The sequence below is a fragment of the Setaria viridis genome, chromosome 8 (assembly GCF_005286985.2).
Source record: "Setaria viridis chromosome 8, Setaria_viridis_v4.0, whole genome shotgun sequence".
In the NCBI taxonomy this organism is placed as follows: Eukaryota; Viridiplantae; Streptophyta; class Magnoliopsida; order Poales; family Poaceae; genus Setaria; species Setaria viridis.
In genome coordinates this window covers 33,952,791-33,980,401 of record NC_048270.2, presented here as the reverse complement: position 1 = coordinate 33,980,401, position 27,611 = coordinate 33,952,791, and the positions used below count along the sequence as shown (strand labels likewise).

The following is a 27,611-nucleotide window of genomic DNA, read 5'->3' as shown; positions in this document are numbered from 1 at the left end:
ACTTCAGAGAGAGCTGTGATATATTTGACCCATTCAATTCTTTGTGCACCACTAGCTAAACACTTGTTCCTCAGCTCCTCTCAGTGCTGCTGAGAATAAGCCTGCTCTCCTCTCCTCTTCAATCTCAGCCTTCACCCCGGGAGACAGCTGAAAGAAAGAAAGTTCGATTCTCAGAAGTTTGGAGCACAACTTGCCTGATGCTTCTTCCTTCCCCTTTTCTAGTAAGTTCTTGCCGGCCTTCCTTGCATGCTCACGTACAGAACTGCCTGTTTGACTTCTTTGTCGTCGTCATCTTCTTTGAGTACCTGTTTGCTTGACTGGATTGCTTCCTCTCCATTAGAGTGGTTTGCCGCTTCTGAGCTTTGAGGGAATATAGCCTGCGTCTTGCCTTTTGTGGAATGGCTGTTGGGTGCTTGGGGGAAAACGGGGAAGAAGAGACACCAAAGGGTGGATGGAATACCTTTAATTTGCTTCAGCCCAAAACACTACTAAACATGCAAACACTACCTTTGGTAAGAGGAAGCTTCCACCTGGACCCTGCATAACCAAAATGGACAGGAAACATGGTGAGAAATTCCATTTGCATACCATGGTTGCAAGTTCTGGGAACAGAGTAATCAGTGATCGTTGAGAAGTTTCCATGTATTTGGGAAAAGGAGGGGGAACATACATGCCTATTGCTCAGCTTGTTTTCCAGTATCAGGTTCCTGTTGCAACTAGGAGCTGATTCTGCTTTGCTGTACATTCCATTATGCGTTTATCCAAACACAAAGGATGCATTCCATCAAGTACGAAAAACAGTGGCTGCCTTTGGTTTGGATTTTTAATGACACCCTTTTTGAAGGTATAGGTCTGTAGGTTCATTGGGCACCTCTTTTAGATACAGAATATCGGTGGGACCAAATAATGGACTCACATGTACATATGTCTTGGAGGAACTTTTCTTTGCTGAGAAAACTACCCCAGGAAACTCCTGAGAAATGAAGGATATGGTTCTAACTACTGAAGTCCAGTGCCCACACTGAGACTCTTCACACGTAGCAATGATTTCTTTCATACAAGTGGTCCAAATGGGATCCCAACTGAGCTAGTTCTTCACTGTAGACATTATTTCAATAAATAATCTTAATTTTATTCTGAAGTAGATTCTTGGCATGTTCAGGTACAATTCCATCTTGCTTCCAGTTGAGGAGCATCTTTCTCTGAGCATTTCTGTTCCACCATCTCATACGCTTCTTCCAGTGACACAACAGTCAAGCATTGATCTTGCTTCAGGAGGGCTTTTGTTTTGAAACAACGAAACGGATTGAGTACATCAGCCGCGCTCCAATTCCTGAAAACATAACAAACTGAGGATATTTTCAGAAAGCATGAAGCTGTTAGTTTTTGCGCTAGTTTTATTGGGATGTCTACAATCTTCTGCTGCTGCTCAGTTCCAAGGTAAGGCCTTTACTTTTTGCCAAATAAGATATTCTTTATTAGCTAGCATTAGATAAGACGATAGTAATTTAAATTGAAGTATTGACTTTGAATTGACAAGCTGTCACAAGTGACGTGGAAATTATTGTCCTATTGACTAGGCTATCTCTAAAGACCACAGAAGTGAATCTTAGAAATTTGGCTCCCTGTCCATGTCACCGGTCAAATGTTTGAATCAGAGACTAGGCATGCTAGTGCTGTTGCAATATTCTTTGCAGTTTCCAGGGAGCATCAAGGCACTTACATTGAGCACAGTTAATTTTCCTTAGTTGAAATAGACAGCTTCAGATTAGCATAATATACTCTATGACGCCCTATATAGTTAAGCGCTACAGAATCCAGATTGCAAGTGAGACACTGAATAGATTCAGTAAGAAGGATTTAACCACTTTTTTGAGAACTCGAGTTACATCAAGACCCCAGAAATAAGACTCTGTTTTGTCTGCAGTCGAAGCACTGTATGAAATGAGGCAACAACTCATCGATAACAGAGGTGTGCTTAATGACTGGAAGGATAATCAAATGAGCCCCTGCTATTGGGACCATGTTACTTGTCAGGACAACAAAGTTGCAAAAATGTAAGTTTACTTTGAAGTTGGAATTCCATTACTGACCAAGGCAGCTAAGGTTTAACCAAATTCACATTGTGGTCTTCGAATATAAGGATATTTCCTATTCTATTAGCTAACTATGTGTGAAGTGACTGATCCCAAGTTCCCAACTGTTCATAAAGGAGGAACAATTTCATTTGGATAGAATATTTTTATGCTTCACTCTTATCTCGTTTCACTATTCTAAATTTGTAATACCATGTACTTTGTCTACATGACTATTTGCTTAGTTTCTCATTTCTGAGTCTGCAGAAGTTTGTCCTCATCTGGGTTAACAGGAACCCTGTCACCCAGCATTGCAAATCTAACAACTTTACAACAGCTGTAAGTTCCCTTTTGCCTGTGCAACATTTTGTCCTCACAAACATGAGTCCAATCATAAATAAAATTATGTCTAATACAGGGATAAACTTGCTGTTTGCTACATGCTATGGTTTCAGGATATTGCATGGCAACAGCATAACTGGAGTGATTCCTCAGGAGTTTGGAAACCTATCAAGCTTGACAACTCTAGACCTTGGAAAAAATAATTTAAATGGCTCGATACCGGACACTCTTGGCCGCCTTCCTAAACTCGAAATTCTGTAAGTCAGCCATGACTCATGTTATCAAGGTTGATAAAAAGGCCCTAACAATGATAACTTGGACAGGGATCTAAGCCAAAATCATTTAAGTGGGAGTATCCCAAGCTCTTTCATAAATCTTCAATCATTGAATAATATGTAAGTTTTTAACTTCATGATGGAAAACCTGAAAAATATTTGTTATATTTACTGCTGCCATTTGTTTATTAAAGGAAGTCAATAACAGTTCGGCAATCATATATCATAAGTCACTTTATTTTGCAGTAATCTTGCATATAATAATCTTAGCGGTGAAATACCACAATATCTACTTCAGGTGCCTCAATACAAGTATGTCATATCTGCACCATAGCAGATTACAGAAACAAATTTCATGTGTGCTACTGTACAATATACTTAGTAATTGTAAATTTGTCTTTCCAGCTATACAGGCACTCATTTGAATTGTGGCCAACGTTTATTTCCATGTCAAGGAGGCAGCACAAAGACAGGTACTTTACAAACAAACTGGCAATCCCTACTGAACACTAAATTTTGGGGAAACTGTGAGTGCATTTTTCTCAGGATAAATGGTTGGTAATAATAGATTCAGGCGGATCAAAAAACTCCAAGTTAAAGGTGGCTCTTGGAAGCATTGCTGGAGCAGTCACACTACTTGTCCTTGGAGTTCTGTTTGTGTTATGGTGGCAAAGAATGCGTTACCGACCTGAAATCTTCATTGACGTGTCAGGTTTGTCTAGCAGCATAAGTGCATAACAATGTTTTTTCCATAGTGACCATAATGGTGATTTTAAAAGCAGAAACATTTTCCCATAGACTGAAATGGTTAGATAAATTAGCATTCTGAAATAAAATACCGAACTTCTTTTAACTGATACAAGATGAAAATGTTCAACAATTCCAGGTCAGAATGATCACAGGCTAGAGTTTGGGCAAATAAAGCGGTTCTCATGGCGAGAGCACCAGATTGCAACCAACAATTTCAGTGAACAAAATGTTCTTGGCAAGGGTGGTTTTGGTAAGGTGTACAAAGGAGTTCTTCCAGGTCCAAACAGTGTAAAGATTGCAGTGAAACGACTGTCTGACGTGCAGAGTCCTGAAGGGGAAATGGCAACTGAAGATGATAGATCTCGCACTCTGAAAGAAATGGCCACTGAAGATGATACATCTCGCACTCTGAAAGACATGCTACATGAGAAAACAGGAGGGCCGTTGAGTCTTAAGCTACACTTCTTGCAAGCCATCACAGACAACTTCTCCCAAGAGAACCTTATTGGGTGCGGTGGCTTTGGTGAAGTTTACAAGGTATGACATGGGACCTTTTTGGTAGTCGTGAGAGCATTTCAAAACGTAACAAAATACAAAAAAATATTTCACTCTGTGAATAACATAATTTGTCCGTCTAACACTCTGTCACACCCTGAAATTTTTAAATTTCAGGATGTGATTTTCTCATAATTTTAAAATTTTTCCAGCATTTATTTTTCTTGATAGGAAATTTAGTATTGGAAAAACAAATGGTTGTTTTTTTAATTAAATAAAGTGGTTCTATGTGTGTTGCATTCATGCTAATGCATCTTGGTATTTCTTGAGTGCAAAATTTTTAAAACACATTGATTCGACGACTAGGTCCTTCTGAGAATTTTCCAACTTTTTCTGGAATTCATTCTCATTTTTTCTAGAGCTAAATCTATTTATTAGAAGGCTCTGGAACCCTTTTCACAATCTCATAAGTGTTTTATTTGGACTCCTCGTGTCCAAAACTATCTCGAGGATTTTTCCTGGAATTTTTGGGATTTTATGGATATTTTTAGTTCTTTAAAAACATTGTCTAGAATTTTTTGGATTTGTTTTGCACTAGAAATTAGATTCCAGAAAATAGAAGTCCTAATCCCTATTGGATCGGGCTGGATCCATTCAAACCCAACCCGCTTCAACAACCCGATCCGCGCCAGCTTTCTTCTCTCCCTGCAGGACCCTACCCCTTCTTTTGGGCCGAGCCCGCACCCACGACCCATGGCCCAGCTCTCCTTCCCTCTAGTCCGGATTCGCTTCGGCCTAGTTGCCACCACTCTCCCGGCCGTGCACAGTGCCGCCACCCGCCATCCTTGGCGTGCGTTCCTAACATGCCAGGTGCTGCCCTTGCGCGCCCTATATAGCCGCCGCCTAAGCCTCTCGTGCCGCTGCTGCTCGCTCCTCGCCGACTCGTGCTCCCGCCTGCGCAAGCGCCGCCGCCATCCTCCGAGCAGCACCGCTGCGCCATTGCCGCTTGTTCTGCCGCGGGCGGCCGCCCCAGAGCCGATCCGGCGCTTCCTCAAGCGTCCCTGCGATGAGCCGCGTCCAGAGAGCTACAACTCGCCGCCGGACGTCCACCGGACCGCCACCGCGTCGTGAAGACCGACGAGCCGGCAGCCCTCCTCCAAAATCCGGCTGCCTTTGTCTCTCTCCACTGTCGGTGAGAACCTCCCCGTGCTCCCCTCGACCTCCTCTTCCCTTTGTGCCACCCGCTCGAGCACCTAGGCCACCGGACCGTCATCGATTTGATCCGCCGGAGCCTGCCCACCATGTGAGCAAGCACCAAGCTTTTGCAAAAAGGCCCTCCATGAATCATGTAACTTTCAGCTTAACTATTGTGTCTTGGCCAATTTATAGAAAGTCCCCTGGAAAGTTTAGGTTCATGCAAGACAATCCAACCGAGCACGTTAATAGATCTAACCTTATGCTTTGACCTAATGGTAGCACTATTCCATGTGTCTTGCCAATCTTACTTACTAACCCTCTAGATCTACTGTTAATCATGAATAGACCTATAAAACCTTTAGATGACCATACCTCTCACGTTTCGTATCCATTTAAGCTCGTTCTTGCTTGTTCTTGCTACGTTAGTTTCATCTCAACATAAACTACGTGCTAGCCATGATGTTTACCTTAATATATGTTTAATAATTTATTTTAAAACAAATTTGATTTGTCTATTTGAATGTCTTTTCCTAATAAAATTTAATTAGGGTTTACATATCAGTTTTTCATGGTTAATTAAATTTGACTAATCCTATTTAATAAAATTTCTAAATAAAATGTAGTTAGAGTTATACTGCAGAGTGTAAAACTGATATATCAACCGTGCTCACGATCAAGAGCGGCCTGGACCCTCACATGATTAATGAACTTGAAGATGAACTTAAATCGTTATTCTGGTTATTTCTTGTGGTCTTGCTGAGTACCAACCATAAGTGTACTCACCCTTGCTTACTGCTGCTCAAAAGAGGAAAGTGTGTGAAGTTTTCTAAAGATGATGCTGAGTTCTAGGTGTACACAAGCCCCAGTCGATTGCACGTGAAGTTTGGAGCCTTCGTTTCTAGGATTAAACTATTTATCTCTTATAGACTTATAAATCTTTATTTATATTCCTTTACATAATATTGTTACTGTTATTCACTGATGGTGTCACTATATGTATAGAACTAGATCTTGGTATACATACAGGTAGCACTTGATTTTGTTTTAAAACTAGGTATGACACACTCCGAACAAATTTGACACGATTTAGTTCCCCCAAGCATTTCAGTACTAAGCAATTCACCCCTAAGCTTTTATTCCGTAATCAAATTTTTCGAAGGGTCATGTGCGTGGTTCCCACTCGTAGTTTAGGCCATACAGGGGAGATTTTATGCATATGAGAATACTAGGGTGAAAAACCTATGTTAAAACCTGAAACCTACAACTAAAACCTCAGATTCATACCTTGAAATTTGAACAAAATTAACTGTAATTTATTTGTATGACACGATATGATTAACTGAAATTAACTTCGTGCATATTAGTGTGGCTCGATTTAAAAGTGCGCCCCATGTCAAAAGTCAGATCCTGAAATTAAAATATGTTCACACCTTAAAATTTAAGTCAAAATAAGTAAATTTGTTTGAGGCCAACTTGCAAGATATATACACCCACATCCATCTCTAACAAATTTGCAAGGCCTTATCATAAAATTCAATCTCCAGGTCTATATAGATCTACCTCCCTCCACCTAATCAAAACCTAGCCATGCATCACAGTTGACCTCACATCTATCTAATCTACAAAATCCGCAAGACACATAGTGTGCTAAACCATTGCAACTAATTTTGGGTCTGCAGTTGATGACATGTTTCTGCCGCCAAAATCTTGCAAAAACATTGCAACTACTTTTGGATCTGCAATTGAAAAGTTTCTGCCACTAAAATGGGATTTCCCATTTCATACCAGCAAAACTACTTCCTCCTCCCTTGAGATCGCTACTTTTCAGTCATGTAGGGTGTGTTTGGTTCATGGCTTAGAGATGAAGAAGACATTTTTTTTAATCTGGAGATTATTACCTACGTTCAAAAATATTAACCTGATTACTATGTAGAAATCAGATGAGCTTTTACTAGCAGATTTTGATTTTGGTAAGGTGGACATGCTTGTTTTTAGGGTGAGTTTGGTACAGCTCCTGGAGCCGTTTTAGGTGGAGCTGTGCCAAAGGGCTTGAAAGGAATGGCTCTATCGTAGAAGCCAGGGTGAAGCCGGAGCCATTTTTCTACACGTGAGACGGAGCCGGAATTTGTGGCTCCGTGCAGCTCCACCCCGCAGGCCAGCCCCATCGGTTACATAATTGCCCCTCAAATTCACCAAAATTACATAAAAAATGCCACCGCAGGCAGGCAGAAGGACATGCTCCCTCTCTCGCACCCTGTCGCGTCGCGCTCCCTCTCTTGCGCTCACAGGAAGAAGGACGCCGGCGCCATGAATCCCCTCCGACGCCCGACGCCGGTGCACAGGGATGCCGCTCTGGGTGGGGAAAACAGTGGATCGACTGTGGCTGACCTCGATCTGGGGATTGGGGGCGTTGGAGGCTCCGCATCTAGGCCGGATGGCACCCTGCCTGGACCGGCGGCGGCCGGCGAAGGGCCAGTGCAGCAAGTGGCTGGCCAGGCAGCGGTTCACCAGGACGGCAGCTCATGGGCCAGTGGTCTGGTGGCCACCTCGAACCGTGGGCACAGGAGCGTGGCCAGCTCGTGAAATGAATGGATAATGAAGAAGATAGGATGGAAAGGAATGGTCTGGACTTTGGACGGCTGGATGGGTGAGAAAGTTGGAAAGGATAATAACAGAAAAAATAGTGCGGTCAAAAAAGGAAAGAGCACCGTATATAAAAAAAGAGGTTAATTAATAATTTTATTCATTATATTCAGTAATTCTAATGAACTCAAATTATAAACTAATGTTAAACATTCAATTCATCTATTCAAACAATCCCCACAGCCAAAGACACAGAGGGCATTTGATGTCTTACATCCATTCCTAAAAATATAAGAGAAGCTATTTTGCCAAACACTTTCCAAAACGGCTCCACCTACACCAGAGAAAGCTAGAGCCGGAGCCATTTTAGAAGGAGCCGGAGCCCTTCCAAACTGGCCCTTAATTTCTTCTACAGCAATAGGACGCAAGTATGTACCACTATTTACTAGAATATATTTTTACTATACTTGAAGGGAGTAATTTGGAAATTGCTCCCCTCAAAACTATAACAACTTGAAATAATTTTTATGATAGATCTAACTATGTGACTTTTATGTTTCCAAACCATATATTTTAAGAGTTATGGTTGGTCAATGTTTTACAAGTTTGACCAGATTTGTCCAAAAAAATGTTGAGTATTTATAGCTAAAGTGAGTACATCCTCGTCAGGCCTTTCTTAAGTTATCTGTTGGATGTTGTGCTTAGTTATTTGTGTTACTAATTCAGCTCTAGTTTATTTAGATATAATTAGTTATGATTTAATCTCACATGGTATCCACCAAAATAAATGAACAAATATTTTAGCTGAATTTATATATTATTTATTTTTATAGACATTGTATGTTTTTAGTATTAAATAATTACGTACTCGTGGAAATATTACATAAAAATTAAGGAGCGTAGATGCAAACACACAGGGAGTGCTTGAAGATGGCTTTGTTGCTGTAAAGAAGTTATACTCATCTCATACAATCGAAGAAGAACCATTTCATCGCGAGGTTGATTTTTTGATGAATATTAGTCACCGCAATATAGTCTGCTTTGTTGGTTACTGTGCTGAGACGCATGAAGTGGTCGTGCGGCAAGGAGGATTAAATATTTTTGCAGAAAAAAGAGAAAGGTTGCTTTGCTTCGAGTATTTACGTAATGGAAGCCTTCACAAGTATCTTACTGGTATGATTATTGTGGGATAAACATGTGATACAGTTACTTGGAGATGGGATTTTCTTTCTAAGTATTCTGTGGGTTCCAAAATACTTGATTGTTTTGATTTAACATGCCCTTCCATGTGTTTGAAATATCTACTAAATTAATGAGATTGTTGGTGTACTTTCTTAGATATATGCACATGTATGACCCTTTTTTCTAGAGTAGATGTCCTTTGTTGATGGTCAAAGTTTAACTAGATTCTGCTCAAAATGTCAAGCATGTAAGACTAGAGGGATTAAATGTATGAGGTAAAGTTTGGCATAAGCTTTTGAAATCTAAGTATATTGATATGTAGGAAATATTCAAGAGATATTATAATGTAAAATTTCACAAATCAAATAGAAACTTTGTTCTACAGAACGCAGCAATGTGGTTTTACTCACATGACACTTGACTAATCCATGTTGCCTACATTATTACTGCATAAATAAGTGGCTTTTGTAAAATTTTATTTGCATTGTGCTTATTTGCATAGTAATGTAGGCAAAATCAATTATCATTGGCTCACTATCGTACATTTTCTTAGTTTTAAATTATAGTTCATTTTATTTTTTTCTAAGTAAAACCTCTTTAGCTTTGACCAAGATTATAGAAAAATATATCAATATCTAAAATATAAAAATATTTTCCTTAATTATTTTTACATACTATCTTATTGATGATTTGAGAATTTTTTTCTTTAATATTGGTTATGCACAGTCAGTGATACTCATGTGTTTACTTGTACAGACGAACCATGTGGGTTTCAATGGCGCGTTTGTTACAAAATAATAAAAGGAATTTGTCTGGGTTTGCACTATCTGCATGAGAGGCACATAATTCATCTAGATCTCAAACCAGACAATATATTGCTTGATGATGGCATGGTGCCCAAAATTGCAGATTTTGGTTTGTCAAGGCTTTTGGGTGAAGAAAAAAGCCGCACAATCACCCAAACAAAAATCGGAACACGGTGAGCTAAGTATATATTTTCCCTAAGAAATTTATAGTTAATCAGGGATGTATTACCTGTCCAAATGAAATATTTTTTCTCTACTGTCAGAAGTGACATTATCAGTGTTCATGCATGCAGGGGTTACATGGCACCTGAGTACTTAGATGATGGAGAGATCACAATCAAGTCAGACATATATAGTTTGGGTGTGATAATTAGACACATGGTGAAGGGACATAACACGGGAGCTATGACTGATCAAGATGTATGTTGAAGAAGAAATATATCTTCATACATTCATATATTTTTGACATCTCTGTACTGTTCTCAATGATTCTTGTAATAATGAGACACTTTGCTAGCCAGGTACTGGAGAGCTGGGTGATTAGGTTGGAAAAGGAGTCATCACAGATGAGGCAGACCCAATGGGAAATAGGCTACCAAAAGCAAATAAAAGCATGCATCGAGATATCACAGAGGTGCACGCTACCTAAACCAAAGGATAGGCCATGTATGCAGGATATACTACGTACACTTGAAGAAACAGAAGCAGGGGTCCAATTGGTCGTGGGGCCTACTCTAAATGTCGGGCGGGTATGTACATGCTTATTAGGATAATCTAACCTGTTGGCTAAAACGGTTGTGAATTTAATTTCCTCTCGTATTCTTCCCTGCAATTGGTCAACCGTTCATTGCTCCCACAAGTTGCTAGCACAAAAAATGCTATTCATATACCCAACTGCCAAGAAACTGAATTTCTGAACAGTGGGCACTACAAATATACAGAATACAGGCACCCATTAAAACGTTTCAAAAAAACACCATACCACCATGTTTTTGAATCATCAAATTTTGCAATATATAATGGTTTGTCATCAAATATGGCTAAAAATAAATCATCTATGACTAAGGTAATCTACCCATACGGTCATGCATGTCAAGTTGGAAGTCATGTGATTTTCATGCAAAATAAATACATGCGCATTCCTAGGATTGGAATAATGTCAACCCAAGCTCCTGCACGGACTATAATCTTAGAAGATGTTACTTAGTAATTAGAAAAATACTAATCTCTTGCTGACCTCTTTCTATTGTTTTTCCAAGACAATACTAATATAGATATTAAGTAATCCCTATCCAATTGTGGAAACCTTATTAATTACTATATATGTTTTTCACGTATATCCGTAGTTTTTTCTTCCTCCGTATGGGACCTCCATGTGTCTTTATTAGTGTATTTTTTAACACCTATTCCGCACAATGTCATAAATCTAGATTTACATTTTCAAATTATGATCTTATTAGTTGATACGAAATTTTTATCCTCAAGATAAATTGAAACCGTTGTGCTTATTGTACCTTTTATTCAAATATCCTCTTTTGTATTTCATTAAAAATGAGGTTTTATGTTTCACTTAAATGTATAAATTTATCAAAAATAATAACTTGCATAATTCAATGTTTTGGATAATTATTTGTTACGTATTGTCCTTGTATATGAATAATTGAGGGTGCATGCTTATCACTTATGCATAGATGTACACATGACATGCACGATGGTACAACATAAGTTTACTTTAAGTTACTTTTTTATATAGTAATAGTAATAAAAGTTGTTAATTTATAAACATAAAAAGGCATAATTATGGTTACTTGGACATTTATATAATAGCGGATGAAGTTAATTTAGATATAGATTTGAGGTGGTATTTAAGTTTATCTTTATAAATGCATAATTGGTAGAACAAATTTAAGGAGTTACTTAGATTATGTATCACAATGGGTAGGTAATTTAGTTGCAAATTGAAGGGGTTACTTTATATCATGTTCCAAAATAGCATAGGTGGATAATATTGATGGAGATTTATGTGTTACTTGATGTTACTTTAATGTTTTATATATAATGGGATATGCGGGTCACTTCTTTTAAAAAATAGTGTGGAGCTAGTGGTTCTTATTATCAGTAGTTATTAGAGTCTATCAAATTGGTGCCAAATCTTTCTTTCAGTTTGAAAATTTCTAAGATTTATCATTTTTCCTAGGATGTCTCATGAGGATTAACATGGAGACTCTGTTGGAGGCCTCCAACTAGTACCTGTAAGATTTAATACATATATGGACCCATGTTTAAGTTTAGGAAGGATTAGCATGCACCTAAGCTTGCATGATTGCTTCATTGCAACCGGACTCAGCCTAATGCATTGCCATGGGATCATTACGTACACAAAGAATAATAGCATGTTGATGGCTGAATTATCTGGATATGAGCTGGAAAAAGTTGTGTTATGTGGATATGAACAGCAAAAGAGAACTTAAGTTCATATGAATAGATATTGAGGAATATGGGTACCATATGGTCCCTACCGATCAGGATACTGGCCGGACCTGATAAGTGGGCCTGCCCGACCAGGGTGTCCGGGCCGAGGACATGAAGTTACTTGGAGTACACACCAAGGCAACCAGACAGTTCAAATTTGCTCGAATATTTATTACTCTCCGGAGGCCTGAACCTATCTAAAACCCTCATGTCCCTTGTGTTCTCGTGATCACCTTCAAGTTCTTGATTTCACAATTGCCTCCACCTACAAATCAACCACTTGGGTAACCCCTAGTAGACTGTCGAGCTTATAAATCTGACAGTTGGCGCGCCAGGTAGGGGTGATTGTGAGATCCTCCTAGCGACCTCGATGGTATCCCGCTCCAGTGTTGTTTTCCCCGAGAGCATGAAGGACTATCTCGCCAACCCGATACAGATTCATTTCGAGACCATGCCAGCGGATTCTAATCCTGCCGCTTGTTTCATCGACTCAGCGCCTTCCGTCGACTCAGCATCCACCGGCAGCTCGGCTTCCATCGGATCGGCTCCGACGGGACAAGTTCTCCATCCGAGAATCATCACGCCGCTTGACTAGCTGGTTGGCGATCTCTCTCTCTCTCTCTCTCTCTCTCTGTGAGAGGGTTCCAAGCATCCCAGTTGCTACCTGCCCACCCACGCCCTCTGACTTGATCGTGCGGCTAGATCGCATCAGTAACACTATTTCTGAGTGCATAGATCTATCTGAGGTGGCGCTACGTTCAACCAGGTCAGCACGGGGTCCTTCCCTCTCCCCCTTTAGCTTGAGGAACTCGGCCTGGATGTGCTGCTGGGTCATCACGGACTTCATCCAGATCGTGGATGGATCTGAAATGTTCGCTTCCGCCATGTCTTCGGTCTCCAGGCCTTGCGATTTGGATCTGATGGACACTAGGGTTTTGATGCGCATACGGTGGCGTGGCGGCGGTGGAATGCGTGCGTGCAGATTGGAACTTCCGGTGGCACGGCCTTGGGTTCACGGGCGCGATGTCAATGAGCTCAGTGGACTATTGCAGCGGCACTGCAAGTGTTACAAAGGAAATGAAACGGCTCTGTGTTCCCTTGCACTTTTGAGGGGCGTGATGGCGTAACTTACGATGGAATTCGCGCCGAATGGAATAATCGGGTTTTCGGCTCGCGCAGAACAGAGTCCGCGGGTTTTCCGTTGCGCTTTCAATAGCGTGCCTCCGTGGCTCCACTAGTCCTCGTCCTTGGGGGATGGGCGCCTACTTCAGGTCGACGTGCCTTCGTGGCTTCGCCAATCCTCATCCTCGGAGGCTGGGTGCCTACTTCTTGTCGGCGTGCCTCCATAGCTCTGCCAATCCTCGTCCTCGGCGGCTGGGCGCCTACTTCAGGTTGGCGTGCCTCCGCGGCTCCACCAATCCTCGTCCTCGGGGGCTAGACGCCTACTTCAGGCGGCGTGCCTCCGCGGCTCCGCAAGTCCTCATCCTTGGGGGCTGGGCGCCTACTTCTAGTCGGCGTGCCTCCGCGAATTTGCCCTTCCTTGTGTTCAGGCACTTGGATGTGCTATTGGGCTAAACTTTTTTCTTTTTTGGACCATTGGACCAATTATACTAATCGCTTCAATGCTCGGGGGCTACTCCTATGGAGTGCCTCTTGCGGTGCCCTCCAAATCCTTCACTTCGACTTGTTGGATGCCCTACATCCATCAACTCGGCACTCGACTTCGTTCTGCGTGTTTGGCTCCACGTTCGCTCTAATTTTCTTCTTTTCTGAGCACTGCGCAGCCTCTCCATCACTATGACGCCATCGCAGCTTCAGCTGACTACATTCCAAACTTCACTGTGATGACCTTAAGTTCTTGTTCGCCTACACATCGCTTGGGGGCTTAAGGGATATGGGTACCCCATGGGTCCCTACCAACCAGGATACTGGTCGGACCTGACAAGTGGGCCCGCCCAACCAGGGCATGCGGGCCTACGACATGAAGTTACTTGGAGTCCACGCCGAGGCAACCAAACAGTTCAAATCTGCCTGAATATTGCGAGACACGTATTGTAATCCGACTCAGATTACCTTCCATATAACAACCGACTAAATTAGATTCAAACCGACTTGTAACCCTAGGTTGTCAGCCTATAGCCTCCCGAGGGCATTCAATCTCATGCAAGCAATACAATCCACGTATATAGGACATAGGGTATTACTCTTCGGAGACCCGAACCTGTCTAAAACCCTCGTGTCTCTTGTGTTCTCGCGATCACCTTCGAATTTTTGGTTTCACAATCACCTCCACCTACAAATCAACCACTTGGGTAACCCCCTGGTGGACTGCCGGTCTTATAAATCCAACAAATATAAGTTGAGTTATATAGAAACCAATAAGCCAGTTCACTGTAAGCACAAGAAAACATAAGAATCAAAATGAAAAGGCATTTATGGGACAATATATTAATTAGATAAATTTTACTATGTAAAATAGTAACATAGACCTAGTTTCCGTTAACCCTTTAAATCCATAAGATATATGTTTTATATATGAAACCATCTCTGGAAACTTATTTCATACATCTTTGCACATTCAACCATTCATACAACAATCACACATTTTGAGCCACATTCCCTACATCTTTCAATTTGAGCCACATTTTGTGCAAATATTACACACTTCATATACATATATTTCTAAACAAGACATCATGCACATCTAAAAAGTGCACATTTGTATCCTCCTTCCGTCCCTAAATATAAGCATCTAGCAATTTTAGGAAAAATTAAGCTAAAAGAGAAAAAATCCATAATGACCTAATTTAACAGCTAGGACCACAGATGCAATAAACCATAGGTTTAATTAGTTATTTGTGGTGTTGGCATGGGCCACAGATTTTGGGCAAAATGTTGGGCTAATTGATGCAACGACTGGCAGGTTTAATTAATTAATTGTGGGGTTGGACAATTTGAAATGTTTATATTTAATTAGGGATAAATCTGAAAGCTTCAAATACTTATATTTAGGAATGGAGAGAATAAATAATAGACTTTGACATGGATTAATTTAAGGTTACATTATATAAATGCATTTGGTCATATATTTCTAGGGCAGTATCAATTTATCTTAATTTCTTTCAGTTTCCTCATTTTAATCTTAATTGGTGTGTGCCACAGCTTGAGATTGCCAAATTTGGGCCATGGGGTGGAGATGGTGGGAAGCCACGTGACATCAAACTGGCACCCTACCGTTTGGATAGCATAACAATCAGCAGTGGAACTATCATCGATTCGATCGAGTTTTCATACACTGACCATGATGGCATGTGCCACACTATAGGCCCTTGGGGTGGCTGTGAGGGTAAGAATAAGGTGAGTGTGAAAAAATAACTCTTTGTCTTCGAATATGAATGGTGTTAATTATTTAGATATGTTAATTCTCCCCTGACAGTCAAGCTTTTCCCCACAAGGTGTGGTTAGACGTGGATTATTAAGATAGGTAAAATAGAATATCATGATATATGATATAGAGAAAATTCCATATTTGACACAGGGAAAATGACCCGTTCCTTTCTTAGCTCTGAAATTTTCTCCCTTCCTTATTTGACATCACTTCAACTTTCGTCCCTAATATGATACCGCAGTCCATTCTGTTAGCTAACGAGTTAAGTCCCCTTCTGCCCCTGGGCGCTCGCTGGCGCATGCATGCAGACTCGCTGGCGCATGCAGTTCCCTCATTTTTTACAGCATTTTCTCCCTGGCTGCCGTTTATCATCAATTTTTTCAATATTTGTACAACATTTTTCTACAACATTTCTACAGTATTTATTTCAATAGATACACAAGCTGTTTTTATAACAAACCTCCAGCATATAGGTCACAGATACACAAGGAAATGTTACAAATGAACTGGATACACAAGGTTGCCAACATACACAAGGTTCAAACATGATTGTAACAGCATAGGAATGAGACAACAGATTTGCAAGTTCACAGATACATAGATAAAAAGGTTCAAACTTGAGGATCACCGAGGTTCAAACATGCAAGTTCCAAATTCACAGATGCATGAGGATCACAGACTGATCCTTGTGCTCATTGCAGGGCTAGAAGGATCCACCCTTTTGCTTCTTGTGCCCATTGCAGGGCTACCAAGTGGCAACATAGGAATGGTGGTTTTCTTTTTAGTAGGGCTCCTTTTTCCTTTTGCTCGTTGCCTTGACTGGAGCAGCAGTAGGCTCTTTTTAGTAGACTATTTGACTGGAGCACCATTTTTAGTAGTGCTTTTGCTTTTATAGTGATTAACAACTGAGATACAAGCCTGGAGAATATAGTGATCTTTACTAAGCTGTATGTGAGAAAATCGTAATAGGAAAGGATTTAAACCTCCTGGAGCCAATACTATGGCACATGAAGTGAGGAAACAACAGATTACCTGACATATTAATTCAGGTTTTGATGCTTTGTATACTAAAGCAGATCCTTTGAATGTGCTTGCTGGCAGAGCCAAATAATACTCTTCTGAATTTGGAGCAAATGCACATAGACCTGATTATAAAGCACAACAATATTAGCAGCAAACACTGCAAGTAGAAATAACTAAAACTTAATGTTTTTTTGCCAGCTTGGCAGCAAGAAATATTAGCAGGAGCAATGGTATGGACATTTGGTACAGAGGCAGCAGTAGGATCCATACCTTTTGTATTGGGCACTGTTTCAATTTATTCCAAGATAGTAGGCTCTTTTTAGATCATAAACAAAAGTCCTGACCTGCAATACAACAAGCCTGCACATGATGTGACAACTATTTTACTCAAAAGAACACTGCAGCTCAAGCATGCACAATAAAACAAGATTCCCAGTTTGTGTCTGGGAGACTAGGATTTGATTGGTAAGCATCAATTAACAGAACATCAGCATAAATCGCCACAGGAATTGATAAATACAACGAAGCAGCAGTTTACCTCTTTCTTTGATGCTCCTGTTCTGGTATTGAACAAGCAGAGACGGCGAGGAGACATTGAAGGCTGCAAAAAAGGATAAAAATGAACTGGCAATCAACGGGTGAAATCGACTAACATGTGCGAGTTCAGAAAGTTTAGGAGCAAACAATCAACAGGAACTAGCCCAACATAGTAAGCAAAAAAAAAAGAGAAATTCCTGAGGCACCTTTTCACCGGTTCCGACAATGACAAGAAGGCTTGAGCCAAATAGCATTTCCACAATGTTGAATCCCCCAAGATCTGCAGACACACAGAGGGGGAGCTCGCTGCCGCCTGCGCAACCAGCCCGGGGGGGCTCGCCGCCGCCGCCGCCTGCGCAACCCGCCCGGGGGGGGGGCTCGCGACCGCCTTCGCACCCCGCCCGAGGGGGCTGCCGGCCGGATCCAGATCCTCCCCCGCCGGGTCGCCTTCCATCTCGCCGCCGACGGCCAGCCGCCGCCACAAATCTCGCCGCCCGCCGCCGAGTGAGTCTAGGGTTCGCCTGTCCTGAATCCTGAATCGAGGGTAGGAAGAGCACGGGAGAGAAGGCACGGGTCCAGAACAAGTGACGGGAGGGCAATTTTGAACCCCAACGAAATATCTGTCAGTGTCCCGGGTCATCTAACGGCACGAGCTAATGGAACGGACGGCAGTGTCATATTAGTGATGAAAGTTGAAGTGAGTATTAAATAAGGAAGGGAGAAAATTTTAAAATCATGAAGGAACGGGTTATTTTTCCGGTGTCAAATAGGAATTTTCTCTATAATATACACTATGAGGGTATATCGTTCCTCTTCATAAGGCATGACATCTTTCGAGAGCTAGCTATGAAAGAATGGACTGGGAGTACTCCGAATGGACTGGGAGTACTGGGAGTAGCCTGATAAGATTTGGACTCGTATATAATTCTAGAGACCAGCACAAGGAAACTAGGCTTTTTCGAAGACATTCCTAAATTATAATTTAAGTACTAGAATTTGGTATATGAGATGTTAAAGTAATGGTAAATCTCGATACGTCACTACCTGACTACTCATAATTGTATAAACGATATTTCAATGTGAAATATTATTTCTCTTTCTCTTGCAGATTCAGCTTGGTAGTTCGGAGTTTCTGACAGGAGTATCTGGAACAGTTGGTCCATTCAGAAATCTGCTGAACGTTATAACGTCGCTTACATTTGTCACCAACAACGCTCGTAGTTATGGGCCATTCGGAAAAGGCCGAGGAACGCCATTCCACGTACAAATACAAAACAATGGCAAGATTGTTGGTTTCTTTGGCCGTTCTAACCAATATCTCAATGCAATTGGTGTCTACATGAACCAAGATGTACTAATAATTTCCTCCATGTTAATTTTATTTTTTTTTTAAATCTAATCTTTACTTAATCGGTTTACTTCCAGGCTGGGGTTGCAAGGATTGGACCGTCGGCTGGAGATGGAGGGGTTCTTCATGACATCACAGTAAAACCACATCACCTAGTAAGAATGATAATTTTTAGTGGAACTACCATGAATTAACTTGAGATTCCATCCAGGACCACAACGAGCAGGAGCACGGTGCAGGTCCATCAGGAGATTATCATAAGGTCAGCATAAATCATTATGAAATCTAGCTCTCAACTCTCAAGATAATTTTCCTTATTTATAGTCTTAATTTTTTTAATTGATGTGCTTCAGCTTGAGATTGCCAAATTTGGGCCATGGGGTGGAGATGGAGGAAGCCAACGAGACATCAAAATTCTACCCTACCGTTTGGACAGGGTTACAATTAGGAGTGGAACTATTATCGATGCAATTGAGTTTTCATATACCGACCACGATGGCCAGTACCACACTGCAGGCCCTTGGGGCGGCCAGGGGGGAGGCAATAACTCTGTGAGTGTGAAGAGATTAACTCCTTACAGTACAAATCTGAATCATATCGTTTAGATGTGTGCATCACGAAGTTAAATTTGCTTTTCTTGGAGGTCATAATTGACATGCCAGCTTGCGCATACAAAGGCAGCTAACTAGCTTGATATTGTAACTCGCTCCTAAGGCTATTTCCGCTGTATCATAATGCCACTCTCTCCAAAACTCTCATGGCATACATGCAAGGACAGCTAAGTAGCTTGAGAGAAGCATAATAAGTAAACTAGGGTTTTTGAAGACATTGCTAAACTATAGTTTAAGGTACTAAAACATGGTACTTGAGATGCCCTATTATATACCTCTTATGGTGCTAATGTCAAATCTTGATACCTCTCCAAGGCGATACCACTAAAAGTTTAATACCTGACTACTCATAATTGTTTCAGGGATATTTCAATGTGAAAAATATTGTTTCTCTTTTTCTTGCAGTTTCAGCTAGGTCCTTCGGAGTTTCTGACAGGAGTATCTGGATCCATTGGTCAATTAAATAATAAACTAATTGTAATAACATCTCTTACATTTGTCACCAACGCTCGTAGCTATGGACCGTTTGGTAAAGGAAGATCAAACTCCTTCCACATTCCAATGCAGAGCAATGGCTCCATTGTTGGTTTCTTTGGACGTTCTGGCCATTATCTTGATTCAATTGGTGTCTACACAAATCATGAGTTGGAAACAATTGGGAAAGAAGAGGTACTTTTTTCCCCATATTATTTGTATTTTATAATTTTTCTTTTCCAGTACTACAAAAAAGATTTCTGCAAACACGCCACTTTTGCATACTGATGTTTAGCATTTCTTATGGTCAGCACAAGCACAAATAAGGGGCATTTGTGCCGATGGGCCACGTAAGCATCCGCCAGCACAAATTACGTGTAGATGCCTCCTCAAATATAATATATTTTTAGGATTTTTTGCCAACTAAAAGAACAAAGTGATTAGAATCAATATTATGTGATGATGGACGCTTCTGTGGCCTACCATCACAAATCGCAGTTGTACTGGTGCCAAGGTGCTGGCGGGTGTCATTACTGCTGGCACGTTTTGTGCGCCAGCAAAAACATTTTTTATGCTAATGTTCATTATTGGTTCGTTCTAATTTTTTACTTAATTGGTTTACTTCCAGGCTGGGGTCACCAGAATTGGACCTTGGGGTGGAGATGGAAAGGTTCTTCATGACATCAAGGAAAAACCACATCATCTACAAAGAGTGACAATTTTCAGTGGATCTATCATAAATTCACTTGAGTATTTATACAGTGATAAAAACGGGCAGCAGCACACTGCAGGTCCATGGGGCGGCTGTGGAGGTACCGGTCGCAAGGTGAGCGTTAATCATAGTGAAATCTAGCTCTCAACTCTCAAGACATGAAACTATACATGGTATCTAACAGGTAATAGGTAATGGACACAGATCGTCATTGGTAACAATCATCACGCCTGTTACCAGAAATGGGTTAGGCCCTATTTGGGAAACTTTAACACCCCACTTTTAACACTTTCCTATCCAAACACTTGTGTTAAAAGTGGGGTGTTAAAGTTTAACACCATATTTTTCATAAACATATGGAGGGGGTGTTAAAACTTGCTAAAGGTGTTAAAAGTGGTCCCCTTCTCCACTTTTTCCTAGGTTACCCCTTCTCTCTCCTCCCTCTCTCTCCGCCGGCCATAAATGAGGGGACAATGGAGTTATTTCCCACCAAAGGTGTTAAAGTTTAACACATCATCCAAACACCCTAATATGTTAAACTTTAGCACTCTATTTGAGAGTGTTAAAACTTTAACACTTGTTAAATTTTAACATAGGGTATCCAAACAGACCCTTACTAATCATGCATTAAAGCTAACGGACACAATGTACCTATGACCATTGGAAGAAACCAGCTCAAATATGCACGTACCTGAAAGGAGTTATTGGCAACGGTCTTTGCATGTAGCCTGTTATCTATATTGAAACATTGGTAACAGATGATGATTGGTCCTTACCAATAGGGGGAAACTGGCACTTGTAGAGAAACTGGCATTAGTTCCAGTTGGAAAACCTCATATCTTGGTTTTCCCAATCGAGACTAATCATTCGGGACTAAAGGTCCCAGCCTTTAGTCTCAGGTCTTTCACATAGGCTAAAACCATATCTTTAGTCCCGGTTAGTATATTACAAGTCATGCGATTTTTCACGCGAAATATGAACGTGCGCGGTGTGTGGGATTCGAACCTACACAGCACATCTGACTGAGTAGTGGATGCAATCCTTTTGTAGTAACTCATGTGGACCAACCGGGACTAAAGCCTCTTTAATCCCGGGTCCAAAAACAACCGAGATTTTTTTTCAGGATGAAAGGTCGTTTTTCTACTTAGTGTAGCAACATACTTAATCTTCGTTCGTTACCTGCATATCGATATAGGTAATGGACAAATAACATAGTTCATTACCTATACCTATGCTAGGTAGCAACAACCCCGCTTCTCCGTGAACCGAAAAATCAGGAACTAAAGCAAAATTATTATCTCATGGACATCGTGGACTTGCCAGGTAAACCTAATGTTTGTATTCGGCTGCCAATATGCCATCAACAAGATATCGGCCGCTAGGACGAGACAATATGTCATCCACAAGATAAAAGACCGAGTGAGATAAACCCTTGAGGTACTAGGTTTACTGTGCAAACGGCCGGTCTTGATTCATTTAGATATTATTTTTCTCTCCTTTATTCGTTTCTCACCCTTCCCTTGCAAAACTCCTTATTTTTAACTAGCTAGGTGACTGAGCTTGACGATGATTCGTAAGCTGGGAATTTTATGCAATTGGAGGTACTGATGTTATTGTCATTAAAATGAAACCAAGAGGGAACATGTCAAAAGGCAAGCTGAATTTCTAAACTTGCATTTAACATGTTTCCTCTTGGTGTTATTGTAATATAATGACATTGACATTGATAGCTCCAACGACATAGGAGTAAGTTAAAATTCCCAGCTTGCGATCATCTTGAGCTAGACCACCAAGTTGGAAATAAAGAACTTCATCAAGGAAAGGACGACATACGAAAAACAAGAGAAGAACATATGGATGGCACCGTGGCCGGTCATAGCCAAGGGAGGTCGCGCGATTGGTCGAGGTTAGCATCCATTGGAGGAGAGGCTCGAGTCGCCGATGCATGCACAAGTGGCATAGGTGACCAGGATCCGGCCAAGCTGCGGGAGCATCGCAGATGTGGGGGTTGGGGAAGGAGCACATCATGTGGATCCAGCCGGCGAGCACACAACCCATAGCCGAGCAGCGGTGGTGCGCCGTATGGGCACGCTGCTCCTAGGATAGGGTTATAACAAGGAGAGGAATGGACAATATTCTAGGTACTTGTAGATTTCGAAATAGAGGAGCGACTTATAACATGGGGCAAATATATAAAGGTAACATACACCTCAGCATCTAGCATCTAGCAGGCCTGGGTTCGACCATAGGAGCGAATTAAACAGGTTTGCAATAAACAAATTATAAAAAAAATTAGGTTGTTGCTTCCCCTACTGACTTCGGTCAAAAAAGTATAAAGGTAACGAACAAAGACAAAGCCTATTACAAATAGTCAAAGCCAAGTAACGAGCGTGCAACAGCCGTTGACATTGGCTTGAATTTGTAACGGGCTTTGGCAAGGTCATTGCCAACGCTGTTGGTAACAACCTTTGTTTGAGTCAATTACATATTACTAGTCAAAGGTTACGGGCGTCATACCAATGTTGAGGCCTTATTGGTAACACATGCATCACTGAGGCTCATTACTAATGACAGTTTTTGTAATGTGCGACATGTGCCCGTTACCTATCCCGTGTTACCTAAAATGTGTTTTCACGTAGTGTTATCTGCTTGTAAAAATAAATAGGTGTTCTTTCTAAGCACGAGCATATCACTAAATGCCAAAGCTGCATCTTACATGGCTCATTGGCTCTAGTATGATCTCCAAGGTTATGGATCGAGGCTTGGGGTGCGGGGTTTCCTTGTAGGGGAATGATGGCGGTCCTTGGGGGAAGGCCACTACCGCTGGTAGGGGCGTGGTGAGGAATGCAAGGCAGCAATGATGCTGCTTGCTAGGACGGTTGGCCGGGTAGGGGTAGGGGCGACGATTGCCATAGCATGAAACTGCGGTGGGTTGGGAGGGGTAGGGAGGTGGCTCCCACGGGCGTCTTAAGGTCTCATGGGGGCGAAGGAGATTTGGGAAGGATAGGTCAGCTTGGGGTTGAAGAAGGCTACCTGGCCATTAGATCTCCATCTAGTTGCTAGATTTGTTGCTAGATTTTTATTCTATTACCACAAAACACATTAAAACAATATAAAATTTGTTGCAATAGATAGGTGTTATTACCACCATTTTAATAAATGGTTTCAATATTTCAATAATATTGCGATGAATATCTTTCATTGCGATAATCCTGAATTTCTTCGTAGAAGGTAGCTATTATTGCCACCATTTATAAAATGGTTACGATTAGTTAATAATATTACCACGAATTTCTTGCATTGTAATAATCTTTACTTTCTTTGCAAAATGTTGGTTTATATAGCAATGAAAAAATAAATGGTTGCACTGAGGGAAGTACTGTTGCAATACATGTACACTATTGCGATATTTTCCATCTATTACCACGTTTTTTGTGTATTATTGTTGTTAAGAGAAGGGTGAAACATAATTATTAGAAAATATACAACAAAAGTTGTTCTAGTGTAGTGGTAAATGAACTTGTGTTTTGCACGATAATTACTAGGTATTGCAACTTGACAAAACCATTGCAATGCACCATAAAGGTAATTGCAACGGCTCGCAACCAAACTTCCGTTATGGCAATTTGTACCTATTGCAACTATATTAGCCCTATTGCCATGTTTTTCAACTATGTTGCCATAAGCCTAAATTCTAGTAGTATATTATTCGGGTGCTGGGCTGGGGATGGTCGGAGCCGTGGAAGGCTGTAGTGTCGACTAAGCCTGTTGTTTGTTGTTCCAGCTACCGTTTGGTCTGTTGTTGTTTTGTCCGCTGAGTCCTTTACTTACGTTCCGTGCTAGGTGAAAAATGTCTCATGCTTAATCAGTACTACTATTTGCTATTCCCCTTCTCTTTACTAAACACATGCAGCGCGCCTTCTCCAAAAGTAAACTTGATCAGTACTATTTTTCATTTCCTTTTTGCAGATTCATCTTGAACCTGAAGAGTTTATAGTGAAACTTTCTGGAACATTTCATCCATGTCCATGGGATAGATCAATACCAAGTGTTGTATCTTCTCTTACACTTGTCACCAACGCAGGTAAATCACATGGACCTTTTGGAACAGAGCTTGGAGCTGCTTTCCAAGTTCCAGTGCAGAGCAATAGCAGAATTGTTGGCTTCTTTGTGCACGGAGAAAATTACATCGAAGCAATTGGCGCCTATGTTCGCACTCTGTAACCAAAGCCTGTACTAATCAAGCTACATCTCAAGCTAACTAGCTTGATATTGTAACTCCTAAGGCTATTTCTGCTGTATCGTAATGGCACTCTCTCCAAAACTCTCATGTCATACATGCAGGGACAGCTAACTACCTTGGGAGAAGCATAATTAAGTAAACTAGGGTTTTTGAAGACATTCCTAAAAATAATTTAATAAGGTACTAAAACACGGTAATTTTATATACCTCTTATGGTGCTAATGAATGATAAATCTTGATACCTCTCCAAGGCGGTACAATTAAAAGTTACTACCTGACTACTCATAATTGTTTGAGGGATATATTTCAACGTGAAAAATATTGTTTCTCTTTTTCTTGCAGTTTCAGCTAGGTCCTTCGGAGTTCATGATAGGAGTATCTGGATCCATCGGTCAATTAAAAAATAAAATAATCGTAATAACATCTCTTACATTTGTCACCAACGCTCGTAGCTATGGACCATTTGGAAAAAGGAGAGCAAACTCTTTCCACATTCCAATGCAGAGCAATGGCTCCATTGTTGGTTTCTTTGGGCGTTTTGGCCGATATCTCAATTCAATTGGTGTCTCCACGAATCATGAGTTGGAAATAATTGGACAAGAAGATGTACTTTTCTCTCCATATTATTTTATTTCATAACTTCTCTTTTCCACTAGTACAAAAACGATTTCTGCTAATCCACAAGCACAAATAAGGGGCATTTGTGCCAGCGGGCCACGTAAGCAACCGACAGCACAAATTGTGTGTAGATGCCTCCTCAAATATAAAATATTTTTAGGTTTTATTGCCAACTAAAACAGAAAAATGATTATAATAAATATGTGACGATGGGGCCAATGTGGCCCACCAGCAAAAATCGTCATTTGCACTGGCGTGAAGGTGCTGGCGGGTGTCATAAATGCAGGAACAAATCGTTTTGTGCACCAGCAAAAACATTTTATGCGGTTCATTGTGTAGCATGTGGATATCAAAAGGCTAATTAGAGCAATTAGGAGTTCAAACCACACTTAAACTTTAAACCTTGTCATGTTTAACAAGCAATGCACTTAGCACTTGAAATATCACAAAAAGGGGCAAATTAAAGTCAAACTAGGCCAAACAAGAAAATAAGTGTGAAAAACAATAAAACTAGGATGGAAAGGTATAAAAACAATCAAAAGTTCAAATCCCAACTTTTGGAACCAATTCAAAGTCACTAAGTGTCCAAAAAAGCCTTAAAAAGCACTAATTGGGGGTAGTTGTTAAATTCAAAATTTTATATAACAACTCAACTTTTGGCCAACATAAAAGTTGTAGAACTTTTCAAATCCAACAACTTTTGTTATTTGAGATTTCACTGATTTGGAGTGGAAGGTGTTCAAAATTCGAGCCAAATTTCAGAAAATTTGAACTTAGTTCATTTTCAAACTCTTCCTTGAACTGGCGTTCCTCCAATGTTGGCACTTGTTTATCCCCAAATCTAACCAAGTTTTCATACCAAAGCCTTTGTAGAACTTGTAGCCTATACTTTGGACAGAAATGTTTCTTTTTGGTTTTTGCAAAGTTTGAGTTTGAAATCGTGCGAATTTCGGCTCAAAGCTGCTGTCTTCGCACGCCATCGCGTTCCAGCGCTTGAGCCCGTGAGTGGTCACCGCGCCCGGCATGTCGTGCCGCACCACGCGCCACCTAGCCGTTCGTGCAGCACCGCCGCCTATCGCCGCCAGCGATGCAACGAGACGGTCCGGCCACTCGCCCAACCCGCTCGCACGCGATCTCCACCCCTCCACACCATATCTCCACCGGCCTATGGTCTTGCACGTGCCCACGCGCCTCAGCAGGCCACCGCCGCCATGTCGTGGCGCTCCACTGGGTTCCGCCGCTCTGCCACTCGCCGCCGTGACTGGACAACATGCCTGGCCACTCCTTTCACGCGGCAAAGCATTTATGCACGCCATAATCTCCCTCCGCCACTCTCCGTTGAGCTTCTGCGCTTGCCGCACGGGCCCTATCAGCGCCGCTCCTCTGCTCCACCGCTACCCAGCCGCGCATGTGCTCCCCAACCCCAGCCCGCGCTTATCCTCGCACCCTTGGCTCCCCCTTGCACCCCTCCTAGCTTATAAAAGCCTTCACTCCCCACCTCGCCGGCGCACGCGCAAGCCTCTCCCTCCGCTAGAGCTCCACCGCGCCACCAGAGCCACCTCACCGTAGAGCCCAGCCCTCCGGCCATCCCCGCGTCCCGCTGAGCTCGCAAGTGCATCACGCACATCCCATCGGAGCTTTCAGAGCCCCTCTCAGCCAGCTTCGCCACCGCTGACGCTGGAAACACCTCCCTGCCGCCATGCCCGAAGCACCGCCGTGAGCCGCCACCGTCACGCCATCCCAGCCCGCGACCTCCAGAGCTGAAAACACCCCTGTGAGTCCCTGACCACTCCTGAGCCCTTCCCTCGCCCCCATATCGCCGGAGCTCGCCAGAATTCTTGCAGGAGCACCGCCGGCCGCCCAAGGACCCCTTTGCAAGTTCCTAATTCTTTCCAAGGACTTTAGTGTTAAATGTAGGGGCACCATTGTAATAGTTCAAAACTTCCAGGGGCTTGAGCATGAAATGAGTTTAATCTTTCTGTTTTATTTTGGTTTAAAATGGCTGAACTTTGGAAATGCCTAAAACATTGTAGAAAAACGCTAAAAATGTGAAACCAACTCTGTTAGACTCTGGATGTTGAGTAGTTTCATTGAAAAAATAGTTTTGGTCATGTTACTGTTGTAGATTTTTCTCTAGGATTTATTTTGTGTTTAAGCCTTTAAATGCCCCATAAATCACACAAAAATGATAAAGAGATAGATCCACTTCTGTTAGTTTACTGGTGATATTCTTGTTCTAGATATGAATTTTGTGACACTGGTTTAGGTGATGAACACACTGATTTAACTCAAACATTGAAATGCTAGGTCTAATCTTAGTATTTACACTATAAATGGAAGAAAATAGGTAAAAATGCAAAACCACTTTTGTTGAGTTCCTGATACAAATGTTTCCTTAGGAAAAATATTAGTTCCTATTGAGACATGTTTTGATCTCGTTTAAACTCGTACACATGGTTTGATACACTTAATATATGGAA

General features: G+C 41.5%; 1 protein-coding gene and 1 long non-coding RNA gene across 6 annotated transcripts; one reads left to right on the top strand and one right to left on the bottom strand.

Moving 5' to 3' along the window:
- On the top strand, window positions 1-24,671 carry LOC117833062 (uncharacterized). 4 transcript variants are annotated; one of them, XM_034712435.2, is made up of 22 exons: window positions 1-221; window positions 1,163-1,440; window positions 1,928-2,057; window positions 2,343-2,414; window positions 2,531-2,674; window positions 2,741-2,812; window positions 2,939-3,004; window positions 3,098-3,165; window positions 3,261-3,404; window positions 3,579-3,979; window positions 8,635-8,890; window positions 9,656-9,878; window positions 9,999-10,125; window positions 10,227-10,454; window positions 15,340-15,534; window positions 18,234-18,476; window positions 18,551-18,610; window positions 18,685-18,735; window positions 18,827-19,024; window positions 19,490-19,753; window positions 20,187-20,384; window positions 21,594-21,788. In XM_034712435.2, exons 2-22 carry the CDS (start codon window positions 1,371-1,373, stop codon window positions 21,696-21,698), a joined length of 3,315 nt encoding a protein of 1,104 aa, XP_034568326.1. In that variant the 5' UTR covers window positions 1-221; window positions 1,163-1,370; the 3' UTR covers window positions 21,699-21,788. The 4 variants fall into 4 exon arrangements, with proteins under 4 accessions (XP_034568326.1, XP_072151727.1, XP_034568323.1 ...); XM_072295626.1 differs by lacking the exon at window positions 21,594-21,788 and adding an exon at window positions 24,240-24,671 and having other exon boundaries at window positions 2-221; window positions 1,276-1,440; XM_034712432.2 differs by lacking the exon at window positions 21,594-21,788 and adding an exon at window positions 24,240-24,671 and having other exon boundaries at window positions 2-221.
- Window positions 15,987-17,766, bottom strand: LOC117833066 (uncharacterized). 2 transcript variants are annotated; one of them, XR_004635336.2, is made up of 5 exons: window positions 17,332-17,758; window positions 17,127-17,189; window positions 16,859-16,948; window positions 16,598-16,710; window positions 15,987-16,483 (listed from the first exon to the last, which is right to left on the bottom strand). It is a non-coding gene; the product is annotated as an uncharacterized lncRNA (long non-coding RNA). The 2 variants fall into 2 exon arrangements; XR_004635335.2 differs by having other exon boundaries at window positions 15,987-16,710; window positions 17,332-17,766.
- Window positions 24,672-27,611: the final 2,940 nt, after the last annotated feature.

What these genes read in the sequence shown, in the direction of transcription:
- LOC117833062 (XM_072295626.1), top strand. Translation starts at nt 1,371, where the DNA reads ATGAAGCTGTTAGTTTTTGCGCTAGTTTTATTGGGATGTCTACAATCT. An exon ending in CCTTCACAAGTATCTTACTG is followed by an intron (nt 8,891 to 9,655) that starts GTATGATTATTG and finishes TTACTTGTACAG; the next exon opens with ACGAACCATGTGGGTTTCAA. An exon ending in GTGTCTACATGAACCAAGAT is followed by an intron (nt 18,477 to 18,550) that starts GTACTAATAATT and finishes GTTTACTTCCAG; the next exon opens with GCTGGGGTTGCAAGGATTGG.